The sequence below is a fragment of the Labrus mixtus genome, chromosome 18, assembly GCF_963584025.1.
Source record: "Labrus mixtus chromosome 18, fLabMix1.1, whole genome shotgun sequence".
Lineage (NCBI taxonomy): Eukaryota > Metazoa > Chordata > Actinopteri > Labriformes > Labridae > Labrus > Labrus mixtus.
This window is the reverse complement of record NC_083629.1, coordinates 713,975-732,633: the sequence shown is the minus strand read 5'-3', so window position 1 is coordinate 732,633 and position 18,659 is coordinate 713,975. Positions and strand designations below refer to the sequence as shown.

At 43.9% G+C, this 18,659-nt stretch overlaps 1 protein-coding gene across 1 annotated transcript; it reads left to right on the top strand.

The window, feature by feature from the left end:
• Window positions 1-308: 308 nt before the first annotated feature.
• On the top strand, window positions 309-18,099 carry LOC132993617 (helicase with zinc finger domain 2-like). Its single transcript, XM_061063550.1, is given in 21 exon segments — window positions 309-1,626; window positions 3,750-3,933; window positions 5,735-5,842; window positions 6,608-6,797; window positions 6,800-7,118; window positions 7,211-7,331; window positions 7,333-7,862; window positions 7,968-7,987; window positions 8,238-8,640; window positions 8,642-8,929; window positions 9,071-9,138; window positions 9,287-12,636; window positions 12,669-12,777; window positions 12,874-13,015; window positions 13,095-13,232; window positions 13,976-14,168; window positions 14,809-14,955; window positions 15,198-15,407; window positions 15,521-15,677; window positions 16,661-16,828; window positions 16,916-18,099. Coding segments are annotated over 21 exon segments (8,310 nt in total). The 5' UTR covers window positions 309-319; the 3' UTR covers window positions 17,074-18,099.
• Window positions 18,100-18,659: the final 560 nt, after the last annotated feature.

Sequence of the window (18,659 nt, the reverse complement as noted above, 5' to 3'; positions counted from 1 at the left end):
AGCACTTTAGCAAAGCAGCAAAAGTTACAGTGGTAAGAAAAAACTGCCTTATTAAAAGGCAGAAATCTTCGGCCGGATCCCCGGCTCATGACGAAACAGTCTTCACAGGCCTAGACTGCGCCGGGCTTGGAAAGGGATAGGGGGAGAGATGGGATAAGATGCAGGAAGAGGGATAGAGAGCAAGGGGGTGGGGGGAGGTAGACCATCCATCAGCAATCCGGTGGGGAGGGGAGGGGATGTGGGGGGGTTTCAGTCTGCAGGGCGGCCCCCCCTCTCGCCTGCGTTCATCTGCTCTCTTTTACATTATGAGAGTTTCATCATGTCAGCCAGCGAGTCCAAACTTGCTCCTCTGTTATCCACACATTCCCTCAGACTGGTGTGTCCTCAATGTTCCGTCCAGGAGCAAGAAATAACGTACTCGTTGACGTCAGTGCAGCATCAGTGTGAGCGCAGCCTGCTGCTCTGCAAAGCCAGGGATGGCACTGGGATGCCAGTTTCCAGGCGTCCCAAGATCCCCAACCCGAGCCGCTATGAGATGTGTCACTACTTCAAGGAGGGCTCTGGATGCAGGGAACACAAGAACCGCTGCACCTTTGCCAGGAGCAAAGAGGAAGCTGCCGTGTGGACGTTTGAGAAGCAACACAGAGTGGATCATTTTCTTCTCTGTCAGCTGATCGCTCAGACTGAGAGAGCGTCTGATCCATCCAACGCCAACCAACCTGACATCCTGAAAACTCTGGATCTGAAGGCTGCCTGTGAGCTGTGTTGTACCAAAGACAAAGAAATCACGTACACAGTTCAGTCAGTAGGTCACAAGTGTAGAAGAAATCTGTTTTTAGCCAAATTCAAATCCTCACAGCAGTGGCGTCCCGTCTCTGAGTGTCCCACATCCGGACAGTTTGGTCGGAATGTTTTCTACAAAGAGTGTATGTACTTCAACGAGGGCTTTGGATGCTCTCAACACGGAGAGAATTGCACCTTTGCTCGAAGCCTTGAGGAGGCGACGGTATGGAACCATGTCAGAGACCAGGACAGAGACGAGTTCATGAGACTCATCATAGAGTCTGAGGCAGCTACAACTCCTGAACACGCAGCTCAAAGCATCCTCCAACAGTTTCCAGGGGTATTCATCGAGCTGTGTCAAGACTGCTTCCAAGACAAAAAACTGTCAGGCAAAAGGTGGAACGCCACCTGTTCAGCAGACGCAGCGCACAACCGGGAGCCCGTCTTACTCCATCACCTGTCAGAGAACGGCGGGAAGATCTACAGCCAGGTGCGCCCTATTCCACCAAACTGTCCCTTCGACTTCTGCAGCCACGTCAGGCAGGGGAAGCCGTGCTGGCACCCTGCCGGTCACTGCCGCTCTGCCCAGAACGAGGTGGAGATGTTGGTGTGGAGGGCGGAGCATGACGGGCTGTCCATCCGGCCTCATCTTCTTCAGCTGAGCCAGAAGGATCAGTCAATGTACTGCAAAGTCTGCCTGCTGGTCCTGTCCTCCCCCGAGAACTTCTACAAGCATTGCTCCTCTCTGGAGCATGCTCAGTCACTGTCTGAGGACACCACCACCAGATGGAGAGGGCGGCGGCCACCACATGGCCAGCGAGCTGACTTCTGGCTGTGCGAGAGGTAAACCACACGACTGATTTACACGTCAAACACTCGTGCGCTCTATCTCACTGTGAGCCAGATTGTTTAACACCAACAGCTTCATACACCTGTTTTAACGTCTGACACTGGGATCTAATTGGTTGCAGGGTTTCCATTAAATCCTTATCGTTAGGGATTATGGGTTTAAAAATGTAGACATTGTATTCTTTGAACACCAGTGTGGTCCATCCAAAATGTGTACAGATGTTCAGAGGTGAGTGTCAGAGTGCTGTCAATGTTGTGAAGCATCGTGCTGGATCAGCTGTTTGAATTAGCAATAAGTAAGGTCTTTTACCTGCTTTTTGTAACATAACAAGTAAGGTCTTTTTACCTGCTTTTTGTAACATAACAATGAGTGAGGTCTTTTACCTGCTTTTTGTAACATAACAATAAGTAAGGTCTTTTACCTGCTTTTTGTAACATAACAATGAGTGAGGTCTTTTACCTGCTTTTTGTAACATAACAATAAGTAAGGTCTTTTACCTGCTTTTTTTAACATAACAATAAGTAAGGTCTTTTACCTGCTTTTTGTAATATGATGTTAGGAATCAGTAAGGTTCTTCTTCTTTATCCTTATCTGTCTGTTTTGTTAATTACTTTGGACTGGTTTTCATGGGGAGAATAGAGAATGGGTTTAAGCTGTGTTTACTGGTTTGTCCGATAGTCTTGAACGCACAATTCCTGAGGTGCGCTCAGAGCGGTGCTCTGTCGCTTTAAATGACGTAATACGACAGGTGAAGTGGCAGCTGACGGAGGACCCGTATGGATGCCAAATTGGAAGCTGTCGGACCTAACAGATGACCCACTCCCATGAACTTGTTTTAGAAACCAGCCGTATCTTAGGTGATCCAACTACAACAAACAAAACTGAACTCATACACGAAGCTTGGGCTCGTCGCTCTAAAAGCCATCCGGTGCGATCAGGCCGCCGGTGCCCCGGCAGACCCGCATACAGGTGAGCTGACCTAACCTTATTTTTTCCCTGTGTGAGAATCAGTCCTTTCCGTACCTGTCATCTCTTGACTTCTCTGTCACACTTCAGGTTAGGGCTAGTTTTGCTGTATGTATATGTGTAGCCGGTGCTAGCTCGTAACATAATTGGGGGCTCGTCCAGGATCTTTTTGAGGATTAATGACCTGCGTCAGTGATCCTTGATCGAACCGGCTTATTAGGTAGCTAGTTACATCCAAACATTTTTTTGTGAGAAAAGGCACAATTGAGTTGTATTCAGCTCGGGAAAAGCTACATGTCGCTAGGTTTAGAAATAGGTTTGGGCGCGTAGCTACGGGCAGGTTAGCTGCAAGGTGCTACCTTCTCACCAATACAAATGTTTGTGTATGTATGTAAAACGAAGCTAGCTATAGGGTGAAGTAAACAAACTTTTACGTGTTGTGACTTGCACGGGAAGGATATTTATTTGTGTTGTTTGGCTTTGCGGATACTGGTTTTGGAAGTAATTGTTGCTTCAAAGTTGTCGGTTGTGCTTTGTTTGTATAACATAAGCAGTAGCCCTGTGAAGGCTGTGCACTTCGGTTAAGCGCCTTGCAGAGTAGCGTGGTGGATCTCTGTTCCTGTCCGGTAAACTACCTGTTAGCTGGTCATTTGTTGTGTAGGTAAGGCTATTTTGTATTGATTACCTTAGAGGTAATTTGGTTTACGGTTTTGCCCGTTTTTGTTTAGCCTACCTCTTTTGTGAAGTTACTGACTGTAACCATGACCACTTTCAGCGTAGAAGAGTTTTGTGAAAGCAACTTTGGATGCATACAATGAGTGAGGTCTTTTACCTGCTTTTTGTAACATAACAATGAGTAAGGTCTTTTACCTGCTTTTGTAACATAACAATGAGTAAGGTCTTTTACCTGCTTTTTGTAACATAACAATAAGTAAGGTCTTTTACCTGCTTTTTGAAACATAACAATGAGTAAGGTCTTTTACCTGCTTTTTGTAACATAACAATAAGTAAGGTCTTTTACCTGCTTTTTTTAACATAACAATAAGTAAGGTCTTTTACCTGCTGTAAAAGTGTCTCCTGATAACACTTACGCTATACAAATAAAAATTGATTGATTGATTGATTGATTGATGAGTCATCCATCCTTTAGAGCCCTGACATGTGAGTATGGCAGCAAGTGCCCCAAAGCTCATTCTGTGGAGGAGCTGCAGGAGTGGATGATGCGAGCTGCAGAGGAGAAGGAGATCAGAGACAATATGGATGCTCAGGGTCTCATGTGCTATAATGAAAAGCTCCTGGAGGAGTACAGAAACAGCAGTAACGAGGTGCACATCGTGAGTACCACGCTGTTATCCTGTCTATCTTTGAATTCTACATGATTAAAAATTCTGTATAAAGTTAGATAGTTAAAGATAAAGACGGTGTGAACATGTTACAGAGCGAGGAGAATAAATATTGATTTTCCTCCTTCAGTCAGCTCACTTCCTGATTGGCTATTGTTTTGTTCACGTGAAAATCCACAGAGAGTGAGCTCTGTTGTCCTCAGGGTTCCCCCCACACAACAGGAGATGAGATCCTAAATATTTGACATGTTTGATATTAAAGGTTATAGTTTCTTTAAATCCTCTTCTCCATGTTCCTCTAACTCTAACATGTGTCTCTAGTCCGTCTACAGACCCCCCAATGATGAGAAAAGTCCATCCTCTCCGTCTTTAGCCTGCTCCACTTTTCAGAAAATGTGTGCTCAAACAGGCCGTTTGGAGATTTTCCCTTCATGACATCACAAAGGGCAGTAGCCCCTCCCCCAGGTGGGTGACACTCCCACAGCTAGGTGTTTGTTCTGCCCTCTGAGTCTGCCTTCTCACCGTAAACAATAGAACATAGAGCGAGAAAGACCGAGTACACCCAAGCCCTTCCAGAGAGGGGGCGTGGGCAGACACAGCTCATTTACATATTTAAAGGTACAGACACAGAAACAGCCTGTTCTGAGCAGGGCTGAAATAGAGGGGTTTATAGACATGATCAAATACAGGATCGGACTGGATTTAGATCAAGAAACTTCACACACATGTTTTGAGGAGCTCTGAGACTTATTTAAACTGAAGAAGAGGAGGATATGTGACCTTTAACAATAACTTCCTTCTGAACTGATCAGATCACTGCTAATACCTCACAGCAGGGGCGTTTCTAGGTTCCTGAAACATCCGGGGCTTAGCCCAGAGGGAAATGGCAAAAAAATTTGTATGCTTTATTGCGCATGCAAAAATTTTCATAATGCTTTACCTAAATAAACAAAATATGCAGTTTATTATAGCTTTAAATAACTACCTGACTGCTGTGCTGCTTATCCCCAGACATCTAAAGTTCCATTCAAGTTATTTCAGAGTAAAATGAATACAAGTGAGACAGACCTTCCATTACCTATATGGATCTGACTGGGGATAGGATAGGTTAATTCACTTGAGGTGGTAAACAGTCTGGTTATGTTTTTAAACCGTTTATTCTCTTGCCAGAAGGACTATCTAGAAGGACTAGGCTACTTTATTTTGAGATGCCCCTGGAATCCCCATGTTTCTTTCTAGTGTCACTCAGTTTACACAGCTAAGGTTAGTATTAACGGCTGACCAGCAGTTAGCGTCGTTACTTTAGCTGACAATATAGTACCAGTAGGCTAACGGTGCATAGAGGCTGTATTTTCTCGGATGTGTAAACTCATATCAGATATCATGTCCATAAATTCCACGGTTGAATACAGAGATTGTGTTGCTCTGTTGTCGTGCGGTAAACGAGGGGCGTTCAAGGACCGTCGTAAAGTTGTATTTTTTATTTTTTTTCAAAAAAATTATATTCGGGGCTAATTAAATAATATCCTTTTAATAAAACAGCCTAGTGACGCCACTGCCTCACAGCACAGGAACATCTGGCGAGATAATCTTCAGAATCGTTTAAACATCTGGACTGTCAGAAGGAGAGAATCAGGCTCAAGTCGGCCCCTTTAGCTTGTCGTGTGCGTTACTGGCCTTCATCCCTACAGTGTGTATCACATGCAGAGATAATATTTAGGAATAATTAATATATCTGATTTTTATACACAACAATCTCATTTGAGAGAATGTAACTGTCACTGTTGAACAGATATCAGAACAAGTTGACGACGTCAGCATCTCCTGTGATGAAGATTTAAGCGTTCAGCGTGAACAGGCCGATGGAACACTGCAGTGGCACTTCCAGGTGGAAACAGAGGTAAAACTTGGACAGCTAGCATCAGAAGTTTTTATATTAGCTGTGTAACTTTGCTCATGTACAGTTAAGTTCAGTCGCAGAAACATTTTCATAAGACAGTAGAGGCGCTCTCTGCAGCACCAAACAGACTACCTGGTAAAGAGCTCTACTGTTTGGTTTAGGAAGTAAATATCCCATTTATTATCTCCATAATGGATTTTATTATTCGCCATGATGTCATAACCATCACAGTTAGACTGACCAGGAGCTACCTGAGTGTGAAACGTTGGTTTCTGTTCCTGTGGAGACACAAATTCGTCTGATATCGACCCTTAAGAACAACACAGTTTATTCACGATGTCGGGGAAAATAACTATACTACCCATGTAACAAGATTACAACGACTAAAGTTACATTAAGAAGAAGAGGGATCATTTTCAATGGAATGTGGGATATGTAGTTTATTGACTCTGTTTTTTGCACCAATCAAATGATTTTCAGTCACCGAACAATCAGTGTTACCTCCAGCGTGCACTACGACCTGATCTGTGTTTACACCAGAAATGACGGTATGGCAACAAATTGTATGGGTCAGTTCGGAGCCTTGTAGACCTGAACAGGACTCATCGTACACTCGGGGAACAGGTGTGGGTTAAGTAACAGGTAAACACAACATAGGAAACAAACATGGCTGCAGCATTATGGATACCAACAACATCATTGGGGAAGACTGATTTGAAGTTAAAAACTGTCAGACAAGCTACTAATCGCCACTTGTCTTTACAGAGACAACTTGTGCATGTTGTACTCCTGAAGCAAGAACCAGGCGTTTCATTCAGCCTCGGTAACATGAGTTCTAGTCCCTGCATCTACTTGACAGGAAAACACTTTCTTGTAGAGGACACGACCTACCACATCACCGTGTCTTTTACATCCATCAACCCTGGATTGTACGAACAATGGTTAGTGCTGGATTTTGAGAGAGACCTGTTCAGAAGTTCAGAGTAAGAGTAGGACAGCAGCTGGTCTTGGATGAAACCGAAGACCCAGCTGTAAACCAAAGAGCCACCTTTCAAACTGCTGAGCGTTGGCATCGAAGGAACAGAGTCATTATTCCAGGTTCGTCCAGGACAGAAGAGCAGGAGGAGCTGTTGAAGGAGTACAAACCTCTGCAGATTAACTTCCTGTATAAATCCTCCAGAACCAACCAGACCCCTCTGAATCATGAAAACTACAGAGAGAGAATGCACCACTTCCTTTATGATGAGGAACGAGCAGAGGACCAGGTTGTTTCAAGGTAAGACACTTAAATCCTTCTTTTCCTTTACAAACATCGAATTTATAAATATTTATGAATCAATTCTCAACCCTTTCCTATATTTCCTTTAGACTAAATGTTCGTGGTGAAATCATAACTCTGGATACTTTGACGAGCACACAATTTGGCATTATGATAGCTCCTCCAGGACAACTCTACTGTGCAGTCTCGATACCTTTTTTACCTTCTACCTAACCTCACTCCAGACACCCCTGAAGGACAGGTTCTAAAGCGCAGCATCCAGTCCGGCCTAATCGCCCCAATATCTTCAGATGGGACAAACTCAAAGGTCTACGAAGCCATCATCCTGCATGACAAAACAAGTGAGAACAAAATGTATTTGCAGCTGTCTAAAAGATGCTGCTCTGATCTGTCACTCGAGGGAAATCAAACGTATCAAATGGAGGTACAGTTTCAGCTGGACTGCTTCAGCTTCTGCATCATGCACAAGGCCGTAGACCTCCTTCCTGATACCAAAAGAGTGCTACCAGACCTCAAAGATTGTGCAGTTCCTCAAAGTGATATTCTCCACAAGAAGCTGAACCCAAAGCAGCAGTCAGCAATCAGCTTCATCACGGGGAACTCCACTGTCCCCAGAAATGTGGCACCGCTCCTCATTTATGGACCGTTTGGAACTTGGAAAACGTTCACCCTCGCTACTGCAGCCAGAGAGCTGTGTAAGCAGCCTCACAGCAAAGTGCTGATTTGCATCTACACCAACAGGTAAAACATCCCAGTGATGACTTTAGATTCATCGTTTTACACTTTTCTGATGTTTGATGAAAACCCAAACTGCCAGTTTTCTGGTTTTCATGACTCTAGTAAAAGTATGGCTGATATCACCATCAGTAGTCCCTGCATGTCATAATGTCCAGACTACAGGCCATGGTGCTGCCGTCATAGATACACCAGCATGATGCTCAACAGAGATGCTCAATCACAGATTAAAATGAGTGTATTCTCTCTATCAGCAGCTCCTCGTCTCGTTGCTTGTTAACGCTGTGACCACATATACAGACTGCTACCTCATAAACATTGCATTTATCTGGTGTCATTTTCTTTTACTTTTCAATATAAATCACAGGGCTGCATGAGAAGCCAGTTATAGTGTACAGAATGTAACTGCAACAAACAAATATGGGAAGGCTCTGTTTGCCACAGATGCAATAACTCTGAAATACTGCCTCCTTTCTGAGGATGGACAGTGTTTTTTGCCACTGACGGAAGCTGCTCTAGATCGCCACAAAATAGTCATAACCACGACATCAATGGCAAGACGTTTCGTAGACCTAAAGCTCCCAGAGGGATACTTCACCCACATCCTTATTGATGAGGCCTCTCAGATGCTGGAGTGTGAAGCTCTGTTGGCCCTTGGTCTTGCTGGACCGGACACTAGAGTGGTTTTGGCTGGAGACCACATGCAAATGTGGCCAAAGCTTTTCTCAGTCGATGACCATCACCATTCAAATCAAACGCTCCTCAATCGCTTGTTCCACTACTATCATTTTCAGTGAAAACTACCGCTCAACGTCAGAGATTGTGGAGTTTGTGTCCACTTATTTCTATGTGGGTAAGAATGATGTCATCAAAGCTGTTGGAAATATCCCAGCTCCTGCCAACGGCCATGCCCTCAAATTTTACCATGTGAGGGGAGAGTGTCTCTTGGACATGGTGTCTTTGTCTTGGTACAACAAAGAAGAGGTAACCAAAGTGGTTGAAGCAGTGGAAGAGATTCTCAAACAGTGGCCATCGACCTGGGGGGCCAAAGACCCAGACTCAATCTGTGTCCTGTCAGAGGGAATTCAGGTAAACGTTAGAGTTGTCAAAAGATGGAATATCATCATAATATAATGTATATTTCTGCCAAAATGAAACTGCCTGTTAGATACAGTCAGTTTTAATCATCTCTGTTGTTTTTTTATTGTTCAAAGATACAGAAAATTTGGAAAGCCGTATCGCATTCATGGAGTCTGTGTTGAGAATCTTACAAATGTGCAAGGTAGTTACAATGCAGCTCTCCAAAATCTCCTGCGTGATTATCCCATTATGTTGGTTAGAAAGGATTGCTGAAGTCATGTTATATTTATATAACTGTTCATATATTTTATTGTCATTTTAGCATCAACATTGTCTTCATTTGTTAACAGGCAAACAGTTCAGGGCAGTGGTAATAACAGCTGTTCAAACACGTGACAGCCTGAAGACGTCTCACCTTGCTGGTCTGGAGCTGTTCAATGATGCCCGTTTGTTAAACACTGCAATGACCAGGGCTCAGTCCCAGGTGGTAGTGGTTGGAGATTCCGCTGCACTCTGTTGCTTTGGGAAATGCTCTGGAGTCTGGAAGAGCTACATAGACCATTGCATCAGCAACAACAGTGTTGAACCAAAGCATTTCACCAAAGACTTCTTTGAAAAAGACGTAATGGAAACGACAAGGTTTCAGAAGACTGAACATGCAGAAGAGAGTGACGGTCTCAATGACACAATACTTCAAGAGCAGAAAGATGAGAAACTGGAATCAGAATACAGTTTAAATGAAGACACAGTCCAAGGAAAAGACATCAATCACCAAAAGTTCAGATCATCGTACAGTAAGATCGATGGTGGGAAAGACCTGTTGGAGTCATGTAACAATCAACCAGAGGAGTACACACAGGGGAAGGTGTTCAGGGAGTCATCTAACAGAGGTAATGTCATTCTATTTCATAACCCTGCCAGACATTTTTTCATTAAAGGAAGGGCCAACATGGGTAATGTCTTTACTGGAGACGAAGTGTTCTTACAATCAACAAAAGTGGTCAGCATCATGAAGGAGGCAGAATCAGCCTCTCTACTTGTGTGCTTGCTTGAGGATGAGGATTACAGCAAACCAAGACAAAATACTGAAGATAATTTTGTCAAAAGGTTGATGATTCCTATTAAAAGATCTGAGCCCAGAATACGCATACTGATCACCAAAAAAATAAGAAACTTTTTGCCAATATGGGATCGAAATATGCAACTGGGAAAACCTGTGGCATATGAACGAATAAATGGAAAGCTCAGGCAGAATCATGTGTTCATGGTGCAAGTGATTGGCTGGAGAGAACCTTATCATTTCCCTTTGGAGAAGGTCATCGAAATAATTCCAGTCAGCACATCTTTGACTGATGGACTACGGATCCTGAATGAGGAATTCAAAGTTGAAACCAATGTGTTAACATCAGATGATGATCTCTCAAAGGACAATGAAGACAGGACATGCATACGTGATCAGATCACTTTCACTGTTGATCCTGAAGAAGCAGAGGACTTGGATGATGCCATTAGTGTCAGGGAAATGGGAGACCAGTATGAATTGGGAATCCATATTGCAGATGTTGCAAGCTATGTGCAGCCAGGCAGTAAATCAGATGTGTTTGCAAAAAAGCGTGGTACCAGTTTTTACTGTAACGATGAGAAACCTAATCACATGTTCCCTGAAAACCTGAGCACTGGACATTTAAGTCTTCTCAAGGGTGAAGATCGCAGGGTGGTCTCATTAATGATCCAAGTAAACAAGCAAACAAATGAGATCATTGGAAAGCCCAAATTCCAGCTGTCGATAATCAACTCGAATCAGAAGCTGTCCTATAGTGAGGCAGAAGAAGAGATCACTAAGAGACGTGGAACAGGACCTGAATTTAAAACAGTAGAAGACTGTGTGAGCGTGGCGTACTGTTTTGCAAAAGCTCAGAGGAAGAAAAGACTTGTGGATTGGGCCTACTCCCAGCCTGATGAACATAGAGTTCCCGGGAAGCGTAAAGCCCATCTGATGATCGAGGAGCTGAGTGTGTTATACAACACACATGCATCAATGACTTTGATTAGTTCAGACAGAAGCAAGTGCTGCACTCCCCTGCGCTGCCAGGAAGAACCGGATCCCGAAAAGATAAAAGAATTCAAAGAGAAATGTGGAGGATTGATCCCGCTGTCCTCTGCTGTGCGGCACAAAGTGGAACATAATGGAAGAGCCCCAAACTGTGAAAACTTCCCCATACTCACTGAAGTGTGGAACAATATCCAATCAGCTGCTGAAGCTGATGATGTAGACAAAATGGTTGACCTGATTGCTGCAGATGACATCCACCCTCTTCTCCAACCAGTCATTGATGAGTTCAGAAGGTCCTCTGGTAAAGCTTTTGTCGCCCCCTTTGGTTCCTCCGAATCCCAGGTTGGACATTACACTCTGAGTGTACCGTTTTACACACAAGCATCATCACCGATAAGGCGCTACATGGACATCGTTTTGCAGAGACTTTTGCATTCTGTCATAAGCAGCAGTGTTGTCTAGTACACTGAAGAGGAGATAATGAGTCTTTGCAATGAATTTGAGCTCAAGGAGCGTGACCAAAAGGCTGAGCAGCTCTTATATGCCGTGAACATGAAAAAACAAAGTACCTCCAAGGTAGCCTTTGTTGTCAGTGTGGATTCTTCCAAAGAAAGCTTTGCAGTGTCATTTCCTTTTAACAAGAACATATTTAGAGAGAGTTTCTCAATTATGTACAGGGATTTGCAGTTGTGGGACCAACCAAACAATGTTGATGCAAGTGTCAGACTTACATGGAAAAGGCGGATCTATGCAGCTGGCGACATGGAAATCCAAGAAGAGTTAAAAAGGCCAGACTGTGGTCCCTGTGTTGAGCTTCCTCTGACACTATGGAAAGACACTGTTGAAGCACTTGACAAAGAAGATTGGAAACTTACAAAGGATCTCATAATGAAAGGTTAGCTACAAGAAAATAATACTCTGCCTCAGCCATCGCAGAAACATGATTCAGAGTCTGACACAGACAGCTTGGAGGAGAAAGAGGCACAAAGTGGGCATGAGGTGGAGATCAACCTTGACCTTAGTGCAGGTGACACCCTTCAGATCCAAATGACTTCAGAGCTAAAAAGAGGTTACCACATGCCTACTGTTCAGTTGGTGCGTATTAAACCAAAGTTTGAGATTTGTGTGGAACACGTCCACAGTCCTATCACATGCTTCTCCAGATCTGCAGCTGATCCGTCAAAGAATTATTACAGAAACATTGAGGAGTATGTACAGATCTGGATACCACTGTGTGAGATGGAATCTGCTGCCAATGCAGTGAAAGAAGAGGACAGCATCGTCATCGAGAACCTGGTGTTAACCTTCAAACAACTGCAGAGAGGAACCCTATCAGGGAGCTTCTTCTTACCGCAGGCATGGATTGATAAATGGGCCATTGAGTGTGACCTTTCACAGTGTTTTCTGTGCATACGCAAAAGAGGTCTGAAGTTGACTTCAACTCCAGAACATTCTGCACTGGTGGACCCAAAAGAGTTCACATGGGTGGCCCACGGTGTAACATGAAAAGTGGATCTGAACAAACCTCCATATGAAGGAAGTAAAGTGGAGTTTGACATCAACCACCTGCCAATGGAGACAATTCCTTACTGTGTGTTTTAGAAGAACACTACTTTTACAGTGGAAATCATCCCAAAGCCCCTGCCTGACGTATGAGTTAAGAGTTTTTGACTCTGACATTGAGGTTAATTGTCGATACACAATTTCTTCTTCAGCTGTACATTGTTGACAAGAATGAAATTATTCTCTACTGCGGCCCGTCCAACAAGTTTGTTGATGTTGTCGCAGGCAAGTTCCTCTGTGTCTCTACTGAAGTAACCCCCGCATGACGTTGTGTTTTTTCTTACCCGACTTCATGTATGTGTGTTTACTGTTGTTACACAGAGTACCTGGTAAGATTTGGGGGCAAAATAAAACCGCTCAGGGTGTATGGCCAACAAGTGGAGATGCTGGATTACCCTTATCCAGACGGCACCCTTCAGTTTCCCCGTAGTACACTCCAAACACGTGCCAAACCAGAGCTCAGGTACTGTAAACACACATACTCACCCTGTTAGTAATGAAAGAACTCCAAACTGATCCTGGCATATTTCACCTGGTTTTAGGAGCATCACTCTTCATCACCACATGTGAGAGGACCAAAACCCCTACTCAAAAGAAATAAACAAGTTTGACAAGCGAATCGAAGTCGCCCGTAGGACAAAGAACAAGTCAGACCAGCTGAGTGATGAAGAGGTGAAAGAGTAAGTTCAGATGCACTCTTTGTTTTTCAAACAATGATACAAATACTCTGATGTCCAGTAGGGGGCGTCATAGGCTGTAAGAAGCAGTCTGATAGTTTAGAAGTTTATAAGAAAGTCTTCCTACTTGTCTGTTGATTTATTCCCACAGTAAACATTCTCCTGATCAGTTCTCAGTCTTTAGTTTCAGGTATTCTCCAACACATCATGAAGTCCATTTACTCAATTATGCTCCATTTACTGTCAATTTCCACATTCTCTGTACACGCCACTGTCTGTCAGTGCTGCACACTACGCCACCATTCGCTGCCACTCAAGTCAATGCTTCTGTTTCCACAGCAAGTGCCGCAATCCGTCTCTGGAGCGTGCCAGCAGCACCACTACGCTCTGCTCAGTTTCAAATACGCTGTGATTCTATTTCCAACAGAGTACGCTGCAGGCACGAGCCAAGCTGTACAGAATAGAACGACACGGACAGGAAGTCAGACAAGAAAATGCACAGAGCATCCGGTCAATTTCAAAATAAAACTAAACATACAGACGTCCGCTGTCAGACAGAGCAAAACTGTGGTGCTGATGGAATAGAGTGCACAGGGACTATGTGGAAATTGTTTTTATGTTGTGATTCAAAGTGGAGTTTTGCATATTTGCATTAATGTCAGATTTGAAAAAAGTGAGGGATCTTCAGTGTTCAGCCTCAGTTTGAATTTGAGGAACTGTTTGTGTTTGTTTGTGTTTCATCTCAGGTACAAGAGACTCCTCAGAGATGCTCGGACAAATGAGCTTGAAAGCCATGACATCTTGCTGTGCACATGTACGCAGTCTTCCTCTCGGAACTTGCTGAAGACAGTGAGCACTCGTCAGATCCTCATCGATGAAAGTTTGATGGCCACTGAATCCCAGACTCTGATTCCATTAGTCTGCAACAAACCAGAGAAGGTGTGGTTTCCTTTAAACCTGCCTGAGCTTTTAGCTAACACTCCTTAATGTGTCTGAGTCCTGACAGGAGTCTCTCTGTGAGGAGGTTCCTGGTTTGAATCCCCGTCTGACAGGAGCCTCTCTGTGAGGAGGTTCCTGGTTTGAATCCCCGTCTGTCAGGAGCCTCTCTGTGAGGAGGTTCCTGGTTTGAATCCCTGTCTGTCAGGAGCCTCTCTGTGTGGAGGTTCCTGGTTTGAATCCCCGTCTGACAGGAGCCTCTCTGTGAGGAGGTTATCCAGTCCAAAGACATGCTCGTTAGGTTACTCTGACTGGTGACTCTAAATTGTCCGTAGGTGTGAATGTGAGTGTGGCTGGTTGTCTGTCTCTATATGTCAGCCCTGTGATTGGCTGACGACCTGCCCAGGATGTAAGCCCGCCTCTCGCCCAATGACAGCTTGGGGCTGATTTCAACAGGGTGGAGAAATACTGGGATCAGGTTCCCAACAGGATCCAGCTTTCCCATTGGGTTAGGGGTTCTCCAGGTTCCAATAACCAGCTAAACGTTGAGCTTCTCACCTCAGTCTGATGTGTGTGGAGTTTTTGTCACTGGTTGTATCGTTGTTCAGTACTGCTCACATGTCGTCTTCTCTATAACGTTCAGATCGTTCTGATCGGTGACCACAAACAGCTGCGGCCCGTTGTGAGGAACGAGCATGTGAGGAAGCTGGGGATGGCCAAGTCTCTGTTTGAACGCTTCTACACGATGCCAGAGAGCAAAGCAGTGATGCTGCACATACAGTACAGAATGGTGAGCACATAAACAGTGTGTATTATATACAGCACATTGTATATTTATGTTTGTACCTTTTAACTGTACTGCATGTCTTTGTTTAGTATCCACGATGGACCTTTACCTGATTTAGCATCTTATTGTGTTATTAGCACTAAATGAGGTTCAGTAGACGTTTGGTATGTTTGTTGAGATTTGACTTTGCTGACTTCTAGACGTTTTAAAAAGTCTTCACTAACTATTATTTTGTTCCATTGAAGCATCCTGATATCTGTGAGTTCCCATCTAAAGAATATTATGAGGGAAAGCTCCAAACCGGGGTGGATCCGCCGAGCAGCGTCCTGCGTGTGGGACAAAAGCCAATGAAGATCGTTTTCGGGGACTGCAAAGGAACAACTGTCAGTCTAGTTGTCAACACGGCAAAGGGCAACGAGAACTCGAAAGCTAACGAGCAGGAGAGAAACAGAGTGGTACTGTATCGATCCCCCTACTTTTTCTTTTTGTTGTTAATGACCGTGGGTTGGGCTAACCCTAACCCTGACCCGTGGTTTAATCTGAGCCTCTTGGTTTGGTTCTTTTGCAGATTGGCATCGCTGAAGAGCTGGTGAACAAAGCCAAAATCAAACAGCAAGATATTGCGATTCTTTCGCCGTATAACGCACAAGTTACTGAGATCAAACAACAACTGAAGAAGACGAAACTGGACAAGATCACTGCGACGACAATCACTAAAAGCCAAGGTGACCTGTCACTCTGCTCCTCTCAGAAGTCTTCACATCGAAACAGTAATTTAATGTGTAATATTTAAAGTATTACATACGGATATATTTCACCTAAAGGATCAGTCAGTGAGATGTGTAGAGAGTGAAATGATAAAGTGAGCTTACTACATGATCAGACATTAAGGAAACATGCTATGTTGAAGTGCTGGCTTCTCTGACAACAATGCAGCAGCCAGTATGTCCTCCTTCTAACTTTAGATTCTGATCCTGAATGCTCTGGATTTGTTTGGACCAGAGAAGGTAGTCGGTTTTAAGGCACACGGCCGTTTTGGACACCCCTCGGTTTGCCAGATATGAGAGCAGTTATCAGGTCAAACCAACAGGTGTTGCAGTGATGGAAGCGGGCAAGAGAAGTGGTTCAGATAGAAGTGATTGTACCCGACCTAAAAAGCCTCTGCATGTTTCTAATAAGCTCCACGAGCAGAAACGTGCTCAAACTAGGATCAATATTGGAGATGCTTTTGAAAAATGGAGAGAGGTTAGAACGCAGAAAGGTTTACAGACCCATGCAGAGCTGGATAAACACTGAAGCTTCAGTGTCCACCACATGGTGACCTGTGTGTGCATCCACTCTAGAGAGGAGGGGTCAGGGGGGAGACAGCTCTTTATGATGTTTTAGACTGCAGTACCCATTTTAAGCACTAGGGGTCAGAGTTACATATTGGTCCTTTAACTGTAACAGTGACTCTTATAAAATCCTGTTTCTAATGAAAGGCCTTCATACTGTTCCTCCATATTCCCATTTTACATCTTATTTCTGTTGACATGTTTCATGAGGCACATCGCCTCTTGATGTGCTTTAATGAAACCTGTTGAAGTCGCTGCAGTTTTCCACCTTTGAAAGTCACTCCGGTGGTATAAAGGTTCATCTCGTGTCGGTCCCACTAAAAACCTGCATGGTGTTAATAAGCAGCGGCTCATCATGTGACTCTGTCTTGTAGGAAGTGAGTGGCGTTACGTGATCATATCCACAGTGTGTTCTCTGTCGAGCGAAGAGATCGAGAGCGAACCAGACGGAGCCTGGCTGTCCAAACATCTGGGCTTCGTGGGCGACCCCAACCAGATAAATGTTGCCATCACCCGGGCCAAGGAGGGCCTGTGCATCATCGGTAAGACTGTGACGTCCTGAATAAAAAAACCTTCCTTTCAAAGTAAAGCTCACGTGGAGCTTCATAATGCTTTGTGTCGTCTCACAGGGAATCAGGAGCTGCTGAGCTCCAGCAGAGCCTGGAGAAAACTCCTGAAGCACTACACGAGTGTGGGCGCGGTGACACGAGCCGAGGATATCTCAGCTGTCTTTTTAAAGAGGCCTGCTGACAGCAGAGCAACCACGCTCTCAGCACTCACTGAATGAAGGGTTTCCAAATTTAAACATTTTTATATTTTTTAATGAGTTTGAAGGCTTTTTTGATGCTCTGAATAACATTCCAGTTCTCTGTAAATAAATCTTACTACTTTTTTATTAAAGGTATCTGAACGTCATAGCTAGGCCTGTCAAACCGTTAAACATTTGAATCACCATTAACTGCTAAACTATAGTAATCATGCGATTAGCATGTTTGAATTCCATTTTTTCACATTTAAAAATAGTTGGGCTTTTATTTTGAAGGTTTGTCCTGTCTTGAGCTGAGAGAACTTTACTCGCTGTGTGCTTTTATTTTGAAATAAAGTAAGGCCCTTCCTGTAGATGGAAGGTTAGGACAGGAAGTTAAGCCCAGAAACAGGAAGTGGTTAGGGATCCCAAAGTGAGGTCAAACAGCTCAAAGGAACGGTAACACCGTTATTGAACGGTGTTGAAGAGGTTAACGCTGATGGGCCTCGCTGTAACCTGAATGAAGTCTCTCAGGTTCACAGACTGTTGGGTCAATAGATTGAAACTTTTAAACTTTGATATGATTCTATACAATCTCATTAGATTAACATCTGTGTGTTACCATGGCAACAACGAGTTGTTTTTGATTAGCAATAGTTGCAGGTAAACTGCTGTACACGTTCTAAATTGCACAAACACGTTTGTTGACATATTGTCCCAGACGTTGCCAACATGTTGTTGAAATCTAAACGGTATGCAGCAGTTTACTCGCCACTTTCGATGGCCTCCTTCCTCGCCTTCGCTGTCTGATGAAGGCGTTTATTCAAGCTGTTTGATTCTGTCGATCACTGGAATGACAGATTGTTTCGTTGGTATGAAGAGTTTTTATCTTTGCATCGTGTGATTGGACTTTAGATTTAGCCGTGAAAGAGAGCGACCCTCTTACTGACCGATGACTTGACGTTAGCTTCGTGTGTTTTTTTTGGTTGTTGGTGTAATTATTTTTAAATGTCGTTTTCAGGGAAAGTTTGTATCAGGTGACTTTTTAACAGATTAAACAAATATTTAAACATTCAACTGTTACGAGCTCGTTTTTTTGTTGTCTCGTCTGATGCTCCACCCCCTATGACCTCACCAGTAAACAGGAAGTAGAATTAAAGGCTTCCAGACTGAACACATACTGTGACATGAGAAGCTTCATGACCTAAAGTTAATCAATCAGACGCTTTAATCCAAAGAGACCAACATCAGAGAGTAGAACAACAGGACCGAGGACACAGCCACAAGAAGTACAAACAAACAGCTGTTTGACCGGACATGACGGAGATGAGCGCTGGTTGGACGGCCCCCCAATGGACTCTAAAGTCGACCTGCACACACGTCATCAAAACTCCAGACCTTAATGTGAGCCCACGCTGCAGAGGCACAGGGTGGAAGAAACCATCTGTACTTGATGATCAAGTACTGTCCCTGTTTCTTTGTTTATCTTTTACAATTCTTCTTCTTCTTGTAATTATTCCGGCAGTTTAGACACTCCGCAGGTAGAAGACAGGAACTACTTCATTCTGAAGAAGAAGATATCCTCACGTCAGATCATTGTTTAAATTCTGCCTTTCTTTGTAAGCTGT